The sequence below is a fragment of the Papaver somniferum genome, chromosome 7 (genome assembly GCF_003573695.1).
Source record: "Papaver somniferum cultivar HN1 chromosome 7, ASM357369v1, whole genome shotgun sequence".
Lineage (NCBI taxonomy): Eukaryota > Viridiplantae > Streptophyta > Magnoliopsida > Ranunculales > Papaveraceae > Papaver > Papaver somniferum.
The window spans coordinates 181,147,135-181,163,661 of record NC_039364.1 but is presented as its reverse complement, the minus strand read 5'-3'; the positions used below and the strand labels follow the sequence as shown (position 1 = coordinate 181,163,661).

At 36.5% G+C, this 16,527-nt stretch overlaps 1 protein-coding gene across 1 annotated transcript; it reads right to left on the bottom strand.

The window, feature by feature from the left end:
- Positions 1-8,425: 8,425 nt before the first annotated feature.
- Positions 8,426-9,240, bottom strand: LOC113295643. The gene is made up of 2 exons (XM_026543973.1): positions 9,086-9,240; positions 8,426-8,827 (listed from the first exon to the last, which is right to left on the bottom strand). Exons 1-2 carry the CDS (start codon positions 9,149-9,151, stop codon positions 8,426-8,428), a joined length of 468 nt encoding a protein of 155 aa, XP_026399758.1. The 5' UTR covers positions 9,152-9,240.
- Positions 9,241-16,527: the final 7,287 nt, after the last annotated feature.

Sequence of the window (16,527 nt, the reverse complement as noted above, 5' to 3'; positions counted from 1 at the left end):
AGAATACTCTAAACTGCTGGAACCTTTGAAAAACGAAAAGCTGAGCACTTCAAATTTTCTTGGTTTTATGAATCCTCTTTGTCGTGAGAACAAGAAACTGAGGAGGGTTTTTCATGGATATTATATTGGTTACCGCATCGGTGATTATCTTCTTAAAGATCGTACAGACGAGCTAAATTCTAAGAAATTAGAATGTGAAAATATTCAAAGAGATCTCTTTTTGTAGAAAAAGAAACTTGTTGAATCGGAAGCAAGGGTTAGTTCTCAACCAAAGAGTTTTCAAGAGAAAGAAGATGTATATCTCTCACGAGAAAAACACCTTAAGGCTGATCTAGCTGTGCTCTTGATAAAATCAAGACGTTGGAAGAAGAAATTTTGGACCTTAAAAAGTTCAGTGTTAGCTCAAACAATTTAACCTCAATGTTAGAAGTAAGTAGAAATCATCGTGATACACGAGGATTAGGCTATAAGGGAATAAATGCTTCAAATATTAGCAAAGAGGTAAAATTTGTTAAAGCTAAAAATTCTTCTAAACCAGAGGCTTCCACTGATGACAAAGATGCTCATATTTCTTGTAAAGAAGAAACGTCTGTCAAGCCTAAGAATAGTGTTCAACCAGCAGTAATCAAAGAAGGCACTTATGCTAATGTCAAGAAAGCAACAACGTTGAACAAGGATAAGAAGAAGAATAAGAAGACTCGACGAGCTCCAATGCAAGAGGATCCACAAAAAGGTAACAAAAAAACTCATACTTCGTATATTTATACTAAGCATTGTTATTATTATGGTAATAAAGAACACTTGCAATGGGGATGCAAAGTTCGTAAGATGCAAGATGCACTTTCTTTTGTATCAAACGAATTGGCTAAGTTTTCTCCTCACAAGAACTCAGATCGTTATTGTCCTAAGTTTAGGCAAAAGAATTATTATAATGATAGTTCAAATTTTGCATATCACTCGACAAGGTCATCTCATAAAATAGCCAATTATAGAAAGAGAGATGACGTTTCAAATGCAAAGACAGGATCTGATGTTCCATATTGGAGAAAGGATGTTTCGCAAAGTATTCAAAAGGACAATCGTCCTAAAGATATGAAGGAGAAAGCCACTCCTGCGAAACCCATCGCTAAATGGGTCCCGAAGTCCTCCATAGACAAGAAGGAACCAAAAGTTAGTTACAAGAATGACTCTCAGCTGTTAATTGTTGGAGACAATAATTACAAGAGTCTTCTTGAAAGACTAAAGAAAGACATCATGTCTTAAATCTCTTGTACTAGTGAACGTTGTGATAATGACACTCTTCATCACAAGTCAAAGAAGAAAAACAAGAGATAGAATAAGAGAAAAAAAACCAAGCAAGAGGTCAAGAATGATGATTCTGTCTTAGTCACTCATGATGAACAAGACAAGGATCAACTCAACACAACCTAGTTGTGTTAGAATGCGCATACTCACCTTGGTGCTCAATTTTTTGAAAGGTGAGGAAGCACATGAAACTGAGAACATGATCTCTCGGTTATTATATGACTAATTAACATCTTTAGGAGATTTCTTTTCTTCTATACAAATACCTTCTCTATCTATATTTTAGTTTTTGATAGAAACGGTAATTTTGAGTTGATGATGTTGATGTCTACTGATCATATATGTGTAGCCCTTGTTTTTACGGTTAAAACGAGCCAAAAATCACTAAATCGGACATCGTATGCAAAAGTTATGTCAAAAACAGTTTAGTGTTGTGATCCACCACAAGTAACACTTGCGGTACCGATCTTAGTGATAGGTGCAATGGGGGGAACCGATCCCAGTGAGAGGTCCCCATACGAAGAAGTGTAAAATTGTTTTTCCCATAACTTCTTCGTCCGAACTCGGAATGACCTCATTCTTTTTGCGTTGGTTTCGGAATTTAATTCCCTACAAGATAGTGGTAATTGAAATACTTGATATAATGTTGAATATTTATGGTGTATTGCAAATTGGTTTATGGGATGTTTGATCTCGGTTTTACTACCTTGATATTCGATCTCATAATGTTGTGAACCCTTATGGTTTGGGTGACTTTTTGATTAGCAGGATTAAGTTCTAGCCCGTGTTGGTAGGATTAATCAAAGGATCATGAGGGGTTCTGGTAGAACAATATGTGAAAAAGTCACAATATGTTGAATCGATTTGGTTTAGCATAAAAGCATATGTGTTTCGACGGTTTTCAACTTTTACTTGCAATTGTTTAAAACCGGTTTTCAACCTTTCTCTGGTAAAGGTAGTTGTTGTTATTCTTTTGTTTTTCATAAGGATGACAACATAATGATATTTCGATATCAATTCTCCCTGGAAGAATATGCAAACACATTGGAGAAGTGGATGTGAAATTTGAGGTAACAATCTTGTTAGTTAATTGTTTTCATGTTTAAGAAAAGCCTGATTTTATTTCATATATACTTTGCTTTTGCTTAGCAAAATTTCGATAGAATTGATGTTTTATTCCATGATGTGTGTATGTGTGTGTGATTCAATTGGTTTCGGTTAAGAAAAACTATTGTTATCTTTCTTTATTGTGTGGTATCAATTGTTTAGGCTTACAAAATTTCGGTGCAATTGCGGTGTTTTAATGCTTATGTTAAATTGCTTCCGGTTGAGGTGAATAATTTTGCAAGTTGATTTATTTGGTTTGTATGAATTATTTATGGTTTAACAAAAGAAAAGGTTTACGGGATGAGTTGTTTAGTCCAATTCGATTCCGGATCAGAGAAGCTAAGCTTATCTTAGTTAAACTTATCAAAGTGGAGGTTTCGGTTATTCAAGTCTAATCGAATGCCTTAACAAGAAATGCTAGTTAACTAACCTAGTACTTGTCTTGTTTAAAATTGAAAGGTCTAAGTTATATGGATAATTAGAACCTGATGAGAAAAATAGAGTTATCTTTATTTTGGTCTTATCGAATGAAGCGGTTGTATTTGTACAATCGGTTTAGCAAAGGGACTAAGTTGCTTAGTTGATTTTCGGTTTGCTAAACTAAATTGGGAATATTGCTTCGGGAAATTTTTTCCTTGATAACATATCAAAAAAAATTACTTTGTAGTTTCGGTTTTGATATTGGTTATCAAAAATGGTGTGTGGAACCCTCGTGCTTAACTCTATAGGTTTGCAAGTCTATTTTGAGATTTATAAGATTCTTTTCGTGTTTTCCTTTATTTTTTCGTTTCTTTGTCATTTTATGAAAAAAGGGGGAGAAATATATGGAGTGAACAAGTGATACTAGTATTGATTTTATATTGATTGGTATCACTAAGGAAAAGAACATTTGTGCTTAAACGTTTATCTAACGAAAGAGTGAAAGCATAAACTAAGGGGGAGGAGCATATCATATTAATTGGTATAACAAAGACGTGTGGATTGATGAAATCTACCTATCTCACCTTTAGGGGGAGTATTAGCTTTGTTATTATAATGTCAACGACGACATTTAAGGACTGAATGAATGCAGGTTATTGTGTTGTTGAATTCGGGAATCAAGCGTATGTGTAATAAATTCTTGTAATCTGTTTATCCATATGATTATAAGAGTTTTTTCACTAAAATTGACAAAGGGGGAGATTGTTAGAGCATAGCTCGGTTGAACCCACCAAGCGTTGGTATGTCAAGTTTGGTTGTCATATTTTAATGAATCAAAACTCATTTAAGAGTCGCTTGATTATGTACTAGAGTCAACTTCGTATAGGTTAGCTTGAAAGTATTAGGATATGAGACATTACAAGTATTGCGAAGACTTGAAGAACTGAAGAAGTAAGAAGCTACAACGACAATATCATCCTTCCACTTGAGGTTAGTGATATTTGACTTGAACTGTTTCATTCCCTAACGTATCTTTCAAGTCGTGCATATTGAAAACGAAACTGTGAAGTATGAACACTCTAGATAGACATAGTATTAAGGAATACAATATGAAGTTTATTGCTTAACCATTAAAATTTGTAGATAAGAAATCGACATAATCGTTTAAATGCTATTGTGATAATGTATGGGTATGAGGTGAGGATTTCATCTTAGGAAACAGTGTTTTACATGTATTTTAAGGAAGTAAGTTCATAAACTTGTTTATGAATCGAAAAGGAAATAGCCAAGATTTATTGGGATTGTTATTCATTGCATATCTTGTGAACATCCAATATGTGTGATTTAGTATAACCGCTCAAGACTTGTTTGTATTCTTGGTAAAACTATTCACAAATGCATGACTTATGTATTGGTATGACTTTTATTAGTGAAACCGATCTTAAGTAATCACTTGAGATGGTATGATCGAGTTTGTGATTTGTTTGACCGAATCTGGGTAAATGGGAACTGATACTATGAAGAGGCGCAACACATGACAAAGGGGAATCGATCCTTGTATGAGGTGCAACAAGTTTGTAGTAGAAAGGGGAACCGATACTATGGACATGTGCAATACGTTTTTAGGCAAAGGGGAACCGATCCTATGGACATGTGCAACACATATGAGTTAGATACCATATATATGTGGGGAACCGATCCTAGTACCTAGTCAACCGATTTTTGGAAAGCTAGTGTGTCTATGCACAATACTCACATGTAAGTAGAACCGAAACTTGTTTTGGTAGAACCGTTAAACCCATGATTTGTGATTGAGTGTTTCTTAATCAATCACATAGTTCTTGAAAGTAAGATGAACCAATTCTAAACTTGTTTGGAAGTGTGGAAAATCGGTTTCAAGGTTGTAAGTATGAAAGAGGATTTACAAAGTAAGGATGTCGGCATACTTTGAACACGTACAACAATGTTTCTCTTTTATTGTTCAAAGTTATTCCTTAATAGCTACAGGAAGAAAATCCCAGGATCGAAATTTAAATAAGTTAAGAATCTTTTAATTAAGGTTATTAATTTTATTTTAGGAAAACGAGAATTAGTAATGTGCATTTATTAGTTGAGAATTTCCAAAGAGATTTTCGATCATTATTTTGGACAGAGCATTTCCAAGAATTATGGAAACGGAATTTGGAATATATTGAATATCTTTGAGAATATTTTCGGTTTTGGAAATTCCTTGGTATCCAAACTTCCTTGTCTATAAATACTTGAAGTTTGCATTTCTAGCAAACTAATCCTTCGTGACAGAAAACTTTCTCGGTTGTGTTGTTACTGGTGAAGCCGCCTATTCAGAGAGGAGAGTAACCTAATTACGCGAAATCTCTTAAGCCCGCTTGGTTTAAAGTCTTCTTTGGGATTGAGAATCTCTACGAGTACCGTTGGTGGGAAACTAGATAATTGCGGTTTATCTTGTGTTTTCGATTGATTTGATTGACTAACGGTGGTTGAACTTTGATTGCACCTAGTTTGTTTATGCTTGAAAATCTTCTCTTCCGATATAAGATTCACTCAAACTAGATCGAAGTTTCGACAGGGATCTTTAGACTGTTGTTAATTCTAAAGACGATATTGTGATAATCCATTGTTAACGGACTTCGTTCTGTGCGTGATTGATCACAAGAAATACAAGTTGTTGTGTGCAGGTGTTTATTGAAGATCTAAGAAGATTTGAAGACAAACAATATATTGAAGATTTCTGATTTAGGGTTCATAATCTTTGGTGTGCACAATACTTGTTTCGGTATAAGAGGATCAAACTATAATCTACTTATCCTTGTGGTAGATTGGATTGATTAGTTGTGTAGATCGGCATCAATACAATTCTTTGTGATTAAAAGTATTGATTGCAAAATATTAACAATTACTTCGGTAGTTGAGAACAAGATAGATCTAAGAACCTAACGAAGGAGTTTATTTGAGATAAACAGAAGAGCCTTTGTCGAACTCACATCACTTAGTTGAAGAGAGTTGATACCAAACAGATTTGTTGTTCCTTTACTGTTTGGAATACGAACCAAAGGAATTGTTCCAAGTACGTGACTTATTCATAAGTTGGAGGCGTGGGAATACAGACTGAACTAGGTGAACTATAGGTTTAATTGCTTGGTCTCAACTATATGAAGTTGGTGTAATTTTGTGTAGCGGCTTAATCCTGAGAGTATTCAATTCTGGACAAGGTCTCGGGGTTTTTCTGCATTTGCGGTTTCCTCGTTAACAAAATCTTGCTGTGTCATTTAATTTATATTTCCGCATTATAATTGTTTTATTATAATTAAAGTAAATTACACAAACGTTAATTCCTATTTACTTGATAAGCAATCCTATTGTGTTTGGTTCAGTCCAAACCTTTTTATCAAGTAAACATACTTCGTTGTTGTATTGTCTCGATCTCGTATCCATAGACGATCACACGAAGTGTGAACCAATTAGTTGCATTGTCTCGACTCGGCCCATAGACAATCACTTTCGGAGAAAGGACTTATAGGTAGGAAAAGTTTTAGCTTGAGGTATATTTGGGTACCCTCGCCTTTTCACTATCTGTTTGATTTGATGATTGTATTGAGAAAGAGATAAAAGCCATTTGATATATTTCTTGATTGAGTCTCACTTTTAAGTTGATGCTCTTGAAATTATATTGGAGTTTAGTCCATACAGATTGCCGAACGAATTATTGGTTGTGGTTGTTATACCCCCGCTTTTTCAGTAATAACCCTTTATAGACGACTCTGGCGCCTCAGATACTATTGTCCTATCATGGAGACACAAGCAAGACTACTGCAAGGATCATGCCCGAGTAGTCAGTTTCCGCCACATCAACTCGAAGCGGTGATCATTCACTATGCCGGGGACTGGAGAGAACCCTACATCAAATACCTCAGTGATAATGACCTACCCTCAGAAAAGAAAGAAGCAGTTCGGTTAACCCAGAAATCTAAGAGGTACGTCTTTCACGATGTGATTCTATATTGCAAAAGCTTTGGAGGAAATCTACTAAGATGTCTGTCAGAATGTGAAATCCCGATGGGCCTAAAAGAGATGAACGATGAGGAACATCAAGGGACAAGGAAATTATTTCTCCAGATCCATGAGAAATATTATTGGCCGACCATGGAAGATAACGCAGGTGCCTATGTTCAGAAATACCATCAAGGCCAGTTCCACGGTAACCTCATACACACTCCTTGCCTTCCATTACATTCAGTAAAAACTCCATGGCCGTTCTACAGCTGGGGACTAGACATTATTGGCAAGATTAACCCTGCATCATTGAACAACACGAATATATTATCACCGCAACCGAGTACTTCACCAAGTGGGGTGAAGCTATCCCTCTTTGAAGCACTACTGGCATCACCATTGCGGCATTCATCAAAGAATATATCATATGCATATTTGGTGTTCTACAACATATCATTACAGATAACGGTACCCCTTTTGCAAACAAACATGAAACCGAATTACTCCAGGAGTACGACGTTAAAAAAAATTTCTCCACACCATACTATCCGCAAGGGAATGGGAAAGCAGAGAGTAGGGAATGGGCAAGCAGAGAGTACTGATAAGACTTTGATTCAGATTCTTAGTCGAATGGTGCATGACAATCCAAGGACATGGCACGAGCAATTACCCATGGCATTGTGGGAATATCGGATTGCATCAAGGAGTTTGACCGTAACTTCACCTTACTCCCTTGTCTACGGTGCAGACGTTGTCCTCCCAGCCGAGATCAAGATTCCTCCAGTAAGGATTGCAATTGCTATCTGGGTACAATAGGATGAAACTGAAGTATCAAACGCCAGAGTTGATGACCTAGATATTCTTGAACCGAGAAATATGTAGAAGCATACAGACGGAGGGTTTCTAAAGCATACAACAAAATGGTAAAACCCAGAACATTTCAAGTAGGATATCTAGTACTGAAAACTGCAAAAACATATTCAGAAAGACATGTCTGCTTCGAATTTGGCACCTAAATGGGAAGGTCCCTATGTGGTCATCAAATCAGCACCTAGCGGATACTACAAAATCCTTGCACTCAAAAGAGGTGTTGAAGGAACTATAATCAATAGCAAGTGGCTGAAAGCATATTATACCTAATTGTATGACGATAATATAGATATTAGAATGTAATTTCATTTCTCCAAAAAGTAGTTCTCTAAATGTTCTACCAATTCATTCAAAAGAAAACACATTGCAGCAATCTAAAAAGTTTCATCAAATTAAACCTTACTCAAGAAAACATTCTGAAATGTGAAAAACCAAAAACTCTATAGAGTAACCCATCCAACAGTAAATAGTTCATGTTGTACACCATCTCAAGCCTCTTCCGATAGTTATCAGTCTTGATCCTCAAGTCCTGAATCGCCTTGTCCACTCTTACGGACTCCGTGGCCAGAGTTTTTTCTTCCTCTATGATGGCATTCGTAGAAGAGACTATATTAGCGGCGGTGACCTGTCTATCGATCTTGATGATCTCGAGACGATGACGAATCCAGCCGACGTTAAATCTGAGAACCTCACAGTTAGAGATCATATCGTCCTACCGATACAGTTCCTTGTTGCTGACATCACGAAGATTCTTCTTCTCCATCTCTTCAATCACGGGTAGCAATCCAGCTACAGCAATAACAAGTGTTTGTGGATCGTTCTTCCATACCTCGGTGGTAGCGATGTGACCGTATATCTTGCAGATCTTGGTATACATAGCGGCATAACACTTAGACACGATAAACCCACCCATATTCTGGTGGTCACGACATGAGTTATTCAGGAGAAGATCGAAAGAAAGTCCAACAGTTGGATATTCATGGATAGAGATTCCCAGTTCAACCTCAGCAGGGTTGACTGACGGACTGGCGGAGATCTCATCATCAGTCGTCGTTTTGCCATCACTAGTATCTTTCTCATTCTGCTTCTCCTTAGTGTCAACGCAGACATCAACCTGCCATATCAGAAGAATATTCAATAGTCAATATGAAATCTCGAGGAAACGACAGAAGAGGATGATTATCTCCACAACTCTATCAACCATGTTGGCAGCCATTGAAGTAAAGGAGAAGCGAGAAGGAACTTTAATGGTATTCTTAAGGTCTCAGATTGTAAGGAGAAGAGGAAGAAAAATCTGCTTGCTCCACCTGCCAAAATATTGATCAGATATCGATTATAAAGATGCAAGAACGGAAGAAGGAATATCTCTTACCAATTTATCAGCTGTGTTTCTGCGCCTGGAAATAGATTCATAGGATGATTCTCTACTACCAGACATATTTTGATGAATACGAATGGAATTTTAAATCCTTGTTGAAAACCGGCAAAATCCAGAGATGAAGATGACAATGCAGGAAGACGAAACCCTAAGTTGAAAACCGTGTGTTTATCTCTGAGAGTAATCGGTTACACTTTTATTGGGATTTTGGATTTTGGATGAAGATTATGCGGACGTACGTGGAAACCAATAACACTGGGGACTGGTATTAGTCAACTGTGACTACAATTCAAAGTGTATGGCTCCCTGCTACCTTATGGACGACCCGACTTATCCATGATCAAGGTATCATGTGTCTAACACCGTTTTAATAATTTAAACGATACAGAATTGTGTTTTTAGGATAATGATGACACTTGAAGCAAGCAACTCAAATGTCCGTCATGAATATATAAATGTGTGGTACAATGACGCTATTCGGGCCCACGGAGCACGAGCAAACAGTTTAAAAATTTCTAAATCACGCTCAACCATGACTTTGTCGGTGGCCATTTACATTGCCCGACACAAAGTGACGAACTGGGAGTGATTGGTAAAGGATCAATACATGGGTCTTATGCCGTTCTCTTCGTATAGGTGTTCTCTACAGCATATCCAAAATTCAAGTTCATCAGGTGATACGATTTTTTAATTGTTGTACTAATAAGATTCGAACTCTAAGACTTGTGAAGATTAAATTTAAAGATTTAATGAAAATAATAAATATAAACAAAAGCGAGAGTTACTAGGACAAGGATTCCACCGAATTCATATCATAAGGCTCAATTATTTATTCTCAACAATTATCGCTTAATAAACAAAATAACATAGACTCTGATTTTGCCAAAGTAGATTCTCAAAATGTTAGTTATGATAACTAATTAATTCAAATCATAAATCAATTTAAAATAAGCGCAAAAGTCACATAAATAATAAAATAAATTTACCCATGTATGAAAATCGGATTCCTCCGTCACCCCAGTGATGGGTTTAGCACCTCATGTTGTAGACACTTTCAAAATGACTTTGCATTGCTCCAATGGTGTTTACAAAGAAGAACTTATGTAACTTAGGGAATTCGCAACGCTGGTACGACGTTACAGAACACACCGTTACAATATTTGTCACAAACTGAAGATAAATGTTACAAATTGACCGTTACAAACTGTTAAATATAAGACCCTAGAAACGACAGTTTTTTACGGTTTATGTTCTTCAGGTTTTTATTCTCTGCAGCAGCAGAAAAATCTTCTATGCAGCTTCATATTCTTCTATGTAGCTTCCCCAATCTCTCGATGTTCTCTCCTGTGACACCAACAACCTATTTATACATCACCAACACCCTCAACCACTCGATTAATGCAGTATATCTCGTTTTTACTCCCTCTGCCAAATCACCGAGATTTCTTTCTCTCTTTAACTTTTCCACGCATCTCTGGGTTGTCAAAATCTCTTTGAATTATTATAATATAATCCAGGGAATATTACTTCCTTAAACTGTACAAAACAACTTCAACATAGAGTGATACGAAAATATATTCATTCCATGTTTTAGCTCGTCACGCGTCTGTGTTGGAAATTTAATCTAAAGATTAAATATATGGTAAAGAGACATGAACAATTATATAGAAGAGATGAAACAGAATGATCCAACGGATGTGTCTCTTGGTGTTCAAGTAAGCAGTTAATAACTTGAAAAGGTATGGATGTAAAGAGACTTGATATGAATGGACACTTTATGTGTCTGTTCAGTGTCTATATATGTCCAACAAACCTTGAAGAAAAGAACACTTTCATTGTTTTCTCAATCTCGGCAGTTTTTATATTTGTCACTCAATTACGATATCAAGAAGAGTTCAGGATGATTCGTCGATTTTGTTGGTCGCCAATCACACAAGACTTGTTGTATCCTGGAAGCGATTTGCAATTTGTCACTTCAACAACTCAAATCGAATGGGAGCAAATAACGCTTTAAAGAAAGCGTCTCTACGCGCCTCAAGCCATGATTGTTTCTGTTCCATGCCCTAAAATTCCTAACAATTTTAAAGCGTTGCTTCATCAATGGACTTTGGAACAATTATGGGTTTTGTTTAGGCTAGGCGCTGTCCGTGCAGGATAAACTTAAATATGAAGTTTTGTGATTCTATTCCGAAAAGGAAGAAGCAGTTATGTTTGACAGAGAAACAAGGTTAAAAGGAAGATGGAAAATAATTTTCCAAATTACAACCAACATCTGGACATCCCAAAGCCAATCTCTGTGAGAAACCGGCGTCAATCAGATAAGTGTATCTAATTTCTTTTTCCTTTAATTGCGATGGCATATCCTAAATTTAGCGAATACATCATGTTGGTTTCTCGCAATGAGTACATGATTTGTTGGTTTGCATAAATATGATTGGATTATGTATTAGATGTTTGAATAAATGTCTAAGTCAGAAAATTGTTATCATAACCAATACATATGAACAAGGATTTAACTTGGTCGTAGTTCGATCAAAATAATCTGCAACTGTTGCTCCAATGGGCTAGAGTATACTGTGAATATTTCCAGACGGACTGGATCATCATTATATGATCATTATGAAATGAATTTATCATTGTAACTCTGTAAAGATCATCTTCCGGAAACTTTCTGTTTTTATAAGTTTCAAAATATCACTTTCACATTCTGGTATTTCATGACTTTGAGTATGATCATGAAACGGGGGTGAATGGAGAAGGGCTAGTGTCAATGTATCATCAGGAAAATCTTCCAAATGTATGGAATTAGATTGAAACAGAAAAATTCCAACGTGACACTAAGTCATTAGATTTCCATTTGATACACTAATGATACTAAGTCATTAGTGGCATCTGTTCACCAGGAATTGGAAAGTCATGTATACTCTAATCTAACTTTGCTGGAGCACTTCGTTAGTATCAGGATGGTTTGAATCTATCATTTGCTGTTGTTGATTGTTGAAGTGAAAAGACACTTCTTAATGGGTATAAAAGTGTGAAATAGAACTTTTGTTAAATTGCCCTGAGACTACTCGAAATGTTAAAATTGGATAGCAAGAGAGATAAATTCCATGTACCACTGGTAAGTGGTATATGAGAATATTTGTATTCCCTTTGGCTACTTAATTGTGCAACATACCAGTGGTTCAATTTGTGGAATATAATGCAGATTTGTGATGCATATATTTGAATTAATAAAATTTTGGGGGAAAGTATAATTTTTGAATTATGTTTGTTAACAATGGTTTGGTTATCGCCTTCACCATGTTTGTTGTCCCATTATTGTTATTCACGAAACATCATGGTTTCTCATTTCTGTGGTAAAATGGTGCTTCCGGTGCACTACAGGATCTATAGAAATGTGTGATGGAACTTCGATTAGAATTTCATTTGATGATTTTCTTGAATAACAAAATTGTGGGGGTATTAGAGTGGTATGCACTGTCACTTTGACAAGTGCAAATGCTAAGGCTTAAACATTTATTCAAGAGATGCTGAATTAATTGGGGATACCATTAATTCATCGCCATAGCCCCTAATTTTTCATGACCAGATATTTCATGGAGTTTCAGGCATAGCCCTGAATTTTGGTACAGCGGTAAAGGGCTAGGATGAGTTCTGAGGCTAACTAGAATTTGTTGAACAGATGAAAGTCTGTCCGAGCTACATTACTCAAGGCTTATGCTTGAAAGGCAAGTGATTTCTCTAGTGAAAGATTGTCTAATCTGCAGCCGTAAGTGAGGTGTATGTAGTAATGCTAGTTAGAACTAACTGTTGGAGACCTATCTGTTCACATGGTTAGTCGAATTCGATGGGTGTTGGGGATTATGGATGGATACACCCAGATGCATCCTTATCTCCCTATTAGAGATGTATATTTTGAAAGTCTTAATGGTTAGACTCGGTGCGTAGGGCTGTTGTGGTGGAGTACTGCATCCAAGGCACTTAGGATCTATGTATAAGAATGTATACATATCAAAATGATTGAAGCACTGGACTTCGTAACATATGTAGATGCTTACGGGATTTTTTGAATCCAAAGCTCCTAAAACTATGAAAACATCGTAGTATTGTGATGTGCCTATCATTAGATTTTGAATCTAATAGATGAGGCCAATCTACTCTGGTTGAAAGAATAAATGAACCAGGAAAATAACTGTTGTGATTATGCAGTCAACACAAAAGCCAAGCCAGGAGCACATTGATGTTTGGAACGGGCTTTTGGTTGCGAAGAAATGATCAAATTTCAAAGGAGACACAGTGAGTAAATTAACTGTGTAATGGGAATGAAACTGATCATAGTATGGTTGTTATCATTAGATTTTTGAATCTAATAGATAGGTCCAAATTAGTTTGGCAAGTCCTTTTAGTAGGAATTTATTTTTGAAGGAATTTTTTTGCGAATTCATATATGGATGGGATTGAAACCTCAATAATGTTTGTTAGAGCACTGCTCGGTCAAACTCGCATGCGTTGTTTTCTCAAGCATGTTTGTCAATGTCAGTGATCAAAACTATAAGTCTTGATTTCTAGTCTCTTATAGCTAAGTCTCGGACTAGGATAGTAAGTGTAGTTGAGCTCAAGGACTTCATGGTGATTCATCATACAAGAAAAATATCTACTCAAGGAACCGGTGGAACTTCTCGACAAAAAGGTATGTGGAGACTTGAGTTTATCTGTCACTCAAAAGTCTATCTATTCTATCTCCTACTCTTTGAGACAAAAGTCGTATGCTATATATATATAGACTAGATCATACACATTTGGTATTTCGAGCCGAGTATGCCTCGCCTATCTATATCTCGAAATATGTGTTGGTAAGCTATTCGCTTCGACCAAGTTTATCTTTACCTAGTGACGGAAGTCATGAATGTTTCAATCACTTTGAAAATTGCTTTGACGAGAAATAGTGTAACAACTATATAACGTCCTCTAAGAATGTTTCAATGATTGAAATGAGAGTTTAGATTACATAACCAATGGATTCCTTGAACCGAAGTTTTCGAACTTTGTTGATCAAGAGAACCGGAAGTATGGCAAGTGCCAAGTCCGCGAACTCAGTCCGCGAACTGGCGAAGTTCTCAAACCCGAGAATTTCTGCTGGAGTTGACAAACTACTTGTGTGAGTCAAGTCCGCGAACCGGCGTAGTTCTCGAACCCGAGAATTTCTGCTGGAGTTCGTAAACTCTATCCGGTGTCTTAAGTCCGCGAACCAAGTCTGCGAACTTGAGAAGGTTATATATCTAAAGATGATTTATGAACTTAATCTTAAAAGACTAAGGAATGCATTTGCAAACCGTGGCTATTAAAGTTCATGAACCGATTCGAGTGAATCAAATCATCTTTGCTTCAATTGTGTCTTGTGTAGTTACATAAGATTTCCTTGCAATTGAACAACTCTCTTAACTAGTTCATTTGAGTCAATTGAACTAGTTATGGTGAGGAAGAACATGGTTGGTATAAAACGCTCATATGGTTAACCTCTTTGGGTAGACTATTGTTGAACCAATAATGTACACGTTTGGGTGCGGTTAACAAACCTAGAAGCGTACAGTCATTTGTGTATGACAAGCTAAGTTTTCGATCTAACGGTTCAGAAATATTAGTTTGATTCTAAATCAGGTTTTCATTTAACGGTGAATATTGATTGTTTTGTAACTAAGGCAAAACCCTGAATTGAAAGGCTATATAAATGAGACATTTATTATTGTGCAAAACTAATCCCCACACGTCCGTGTGATACTAGTTTCTCTGCTAGAGTCGTTTCTCCTTTAACCTTTGGTTTTCTTCTTCTAAAACCAGGTTAACGACTTAAAGACTTCATTGGGATTGTGAAGCCAGACCGATGTTACTTTTATCGTAGTTGTGTGATCTGATCTTGCATCTTCTATCGTAATAGTACAATCATATTGATTGGCTAGAGGTCGTGAGAGTTCTCCGATAGGCAGGATATATAAAGTAATCACAAACGCCTCCGTCTCATCGTTTGTGATTCCACGACATCTTGTTTCGTTACCATACGATTAAGATTGTTGTGAGGTGATTGATTAATCTAGGTTGTTCTTCGGGAATATAAGACCGGATTATCAATTGGTTCCTGTTCACCTTGGTTATTATCAAAAGACGGAACAAAAACTTTTAGGGTTTTTCTGTGGGAGACAGATTGATCATTTGATAGAGTTGTATGTGTGAGACATATTTGTTTATTGTTAAAGCCTGCGATTTTGGGTCGTAGCAACTCTTAGTTGTGGGTGAGATCATCTAAGGGAATCAAGTGCGCAGTATCCTGCTGGGATCATAGGCGTAGGGAGTACAACTGTACCTTGGATCAGTGGGAGACTGATTGGGGTTCAACTATAGTCCAGTCTGAAGTTAGCTTGGAGTAGGCTAGTGTCTGTAGCGGCTTAATACATTGTGTATTCAATCTGGACTAGGTCCCGGGGTTTTTCTGCATTTGCGGTTTCCTCGTTAACAAAATTCTGGTGTCTGTGTTATTTCTATTTCCGCATTATATTTGTTTATATAATTGAAATAATACAGGTTGTGCATTTGTATCAATCAATTGGAAATCCGACCTTTGGTTGTTGATTGATATTGATTGATCCTTGGACATTGTTCTTTGGTACCGTCCAAGTTATTCCTTGTGTTTGATTATAGACTCGCTGATTTCTGTTAGCTTGAGTGAATCAAAACAAGAGAGAGATATTAACTCCTTGAGATACTTTTATATAGATTGAGTCTGACTGTCTAGTTGATTCTCTAGTAAGTGTTTCGGAGTTAGTCCATACAGATTGTTAATCGAAATATTGGGTGGTGTTGTTAGACTCCCGCTTTTTCAATTGGTATCAGAGCAGGCAAACACGTTTAAGACCTCAAAAGTCTGTGTCTGTAGAGATCTGACTATATGGACCATAAAGTCTCAATTCACGCTTCACCAGGTTCTAAAAACAACCGTAGAAAAAGGTCTGATAAACTGGTTACTCTTCAAAAGGGGTTGGATGAACAAATCCGGATCAACTCTGGTCTTGTTTCAGAAATTGCATTTCTTAAGGATTTGATATCTGGTAATTGTCCCTTGGTGAATCTGAGTAACTCCAGTTGTTCCCCTTTAAAGAATAGTCGTAAATCAGATAGTGAAAAAACTGATGTGACTAGGAACCACTCAGACAAACTTCAAAGAAGTGGCACGTATTGTTGTTGTGATTCTTCCAATCATTTTCAACAAGTTTGTATGTCATTCCAAAAGAGTTTTATGTTGCATGTAATATTTGTAAGAAAACTAAACAACATGTTGATACTCTGAAAGGACATACAAAACTTTTAGGAAACTCTAAACAGAAAAGTACTAATAGTATGGGTGCCTTTGCTTTTAAGATATACGTCTCCTTTTCAATGGT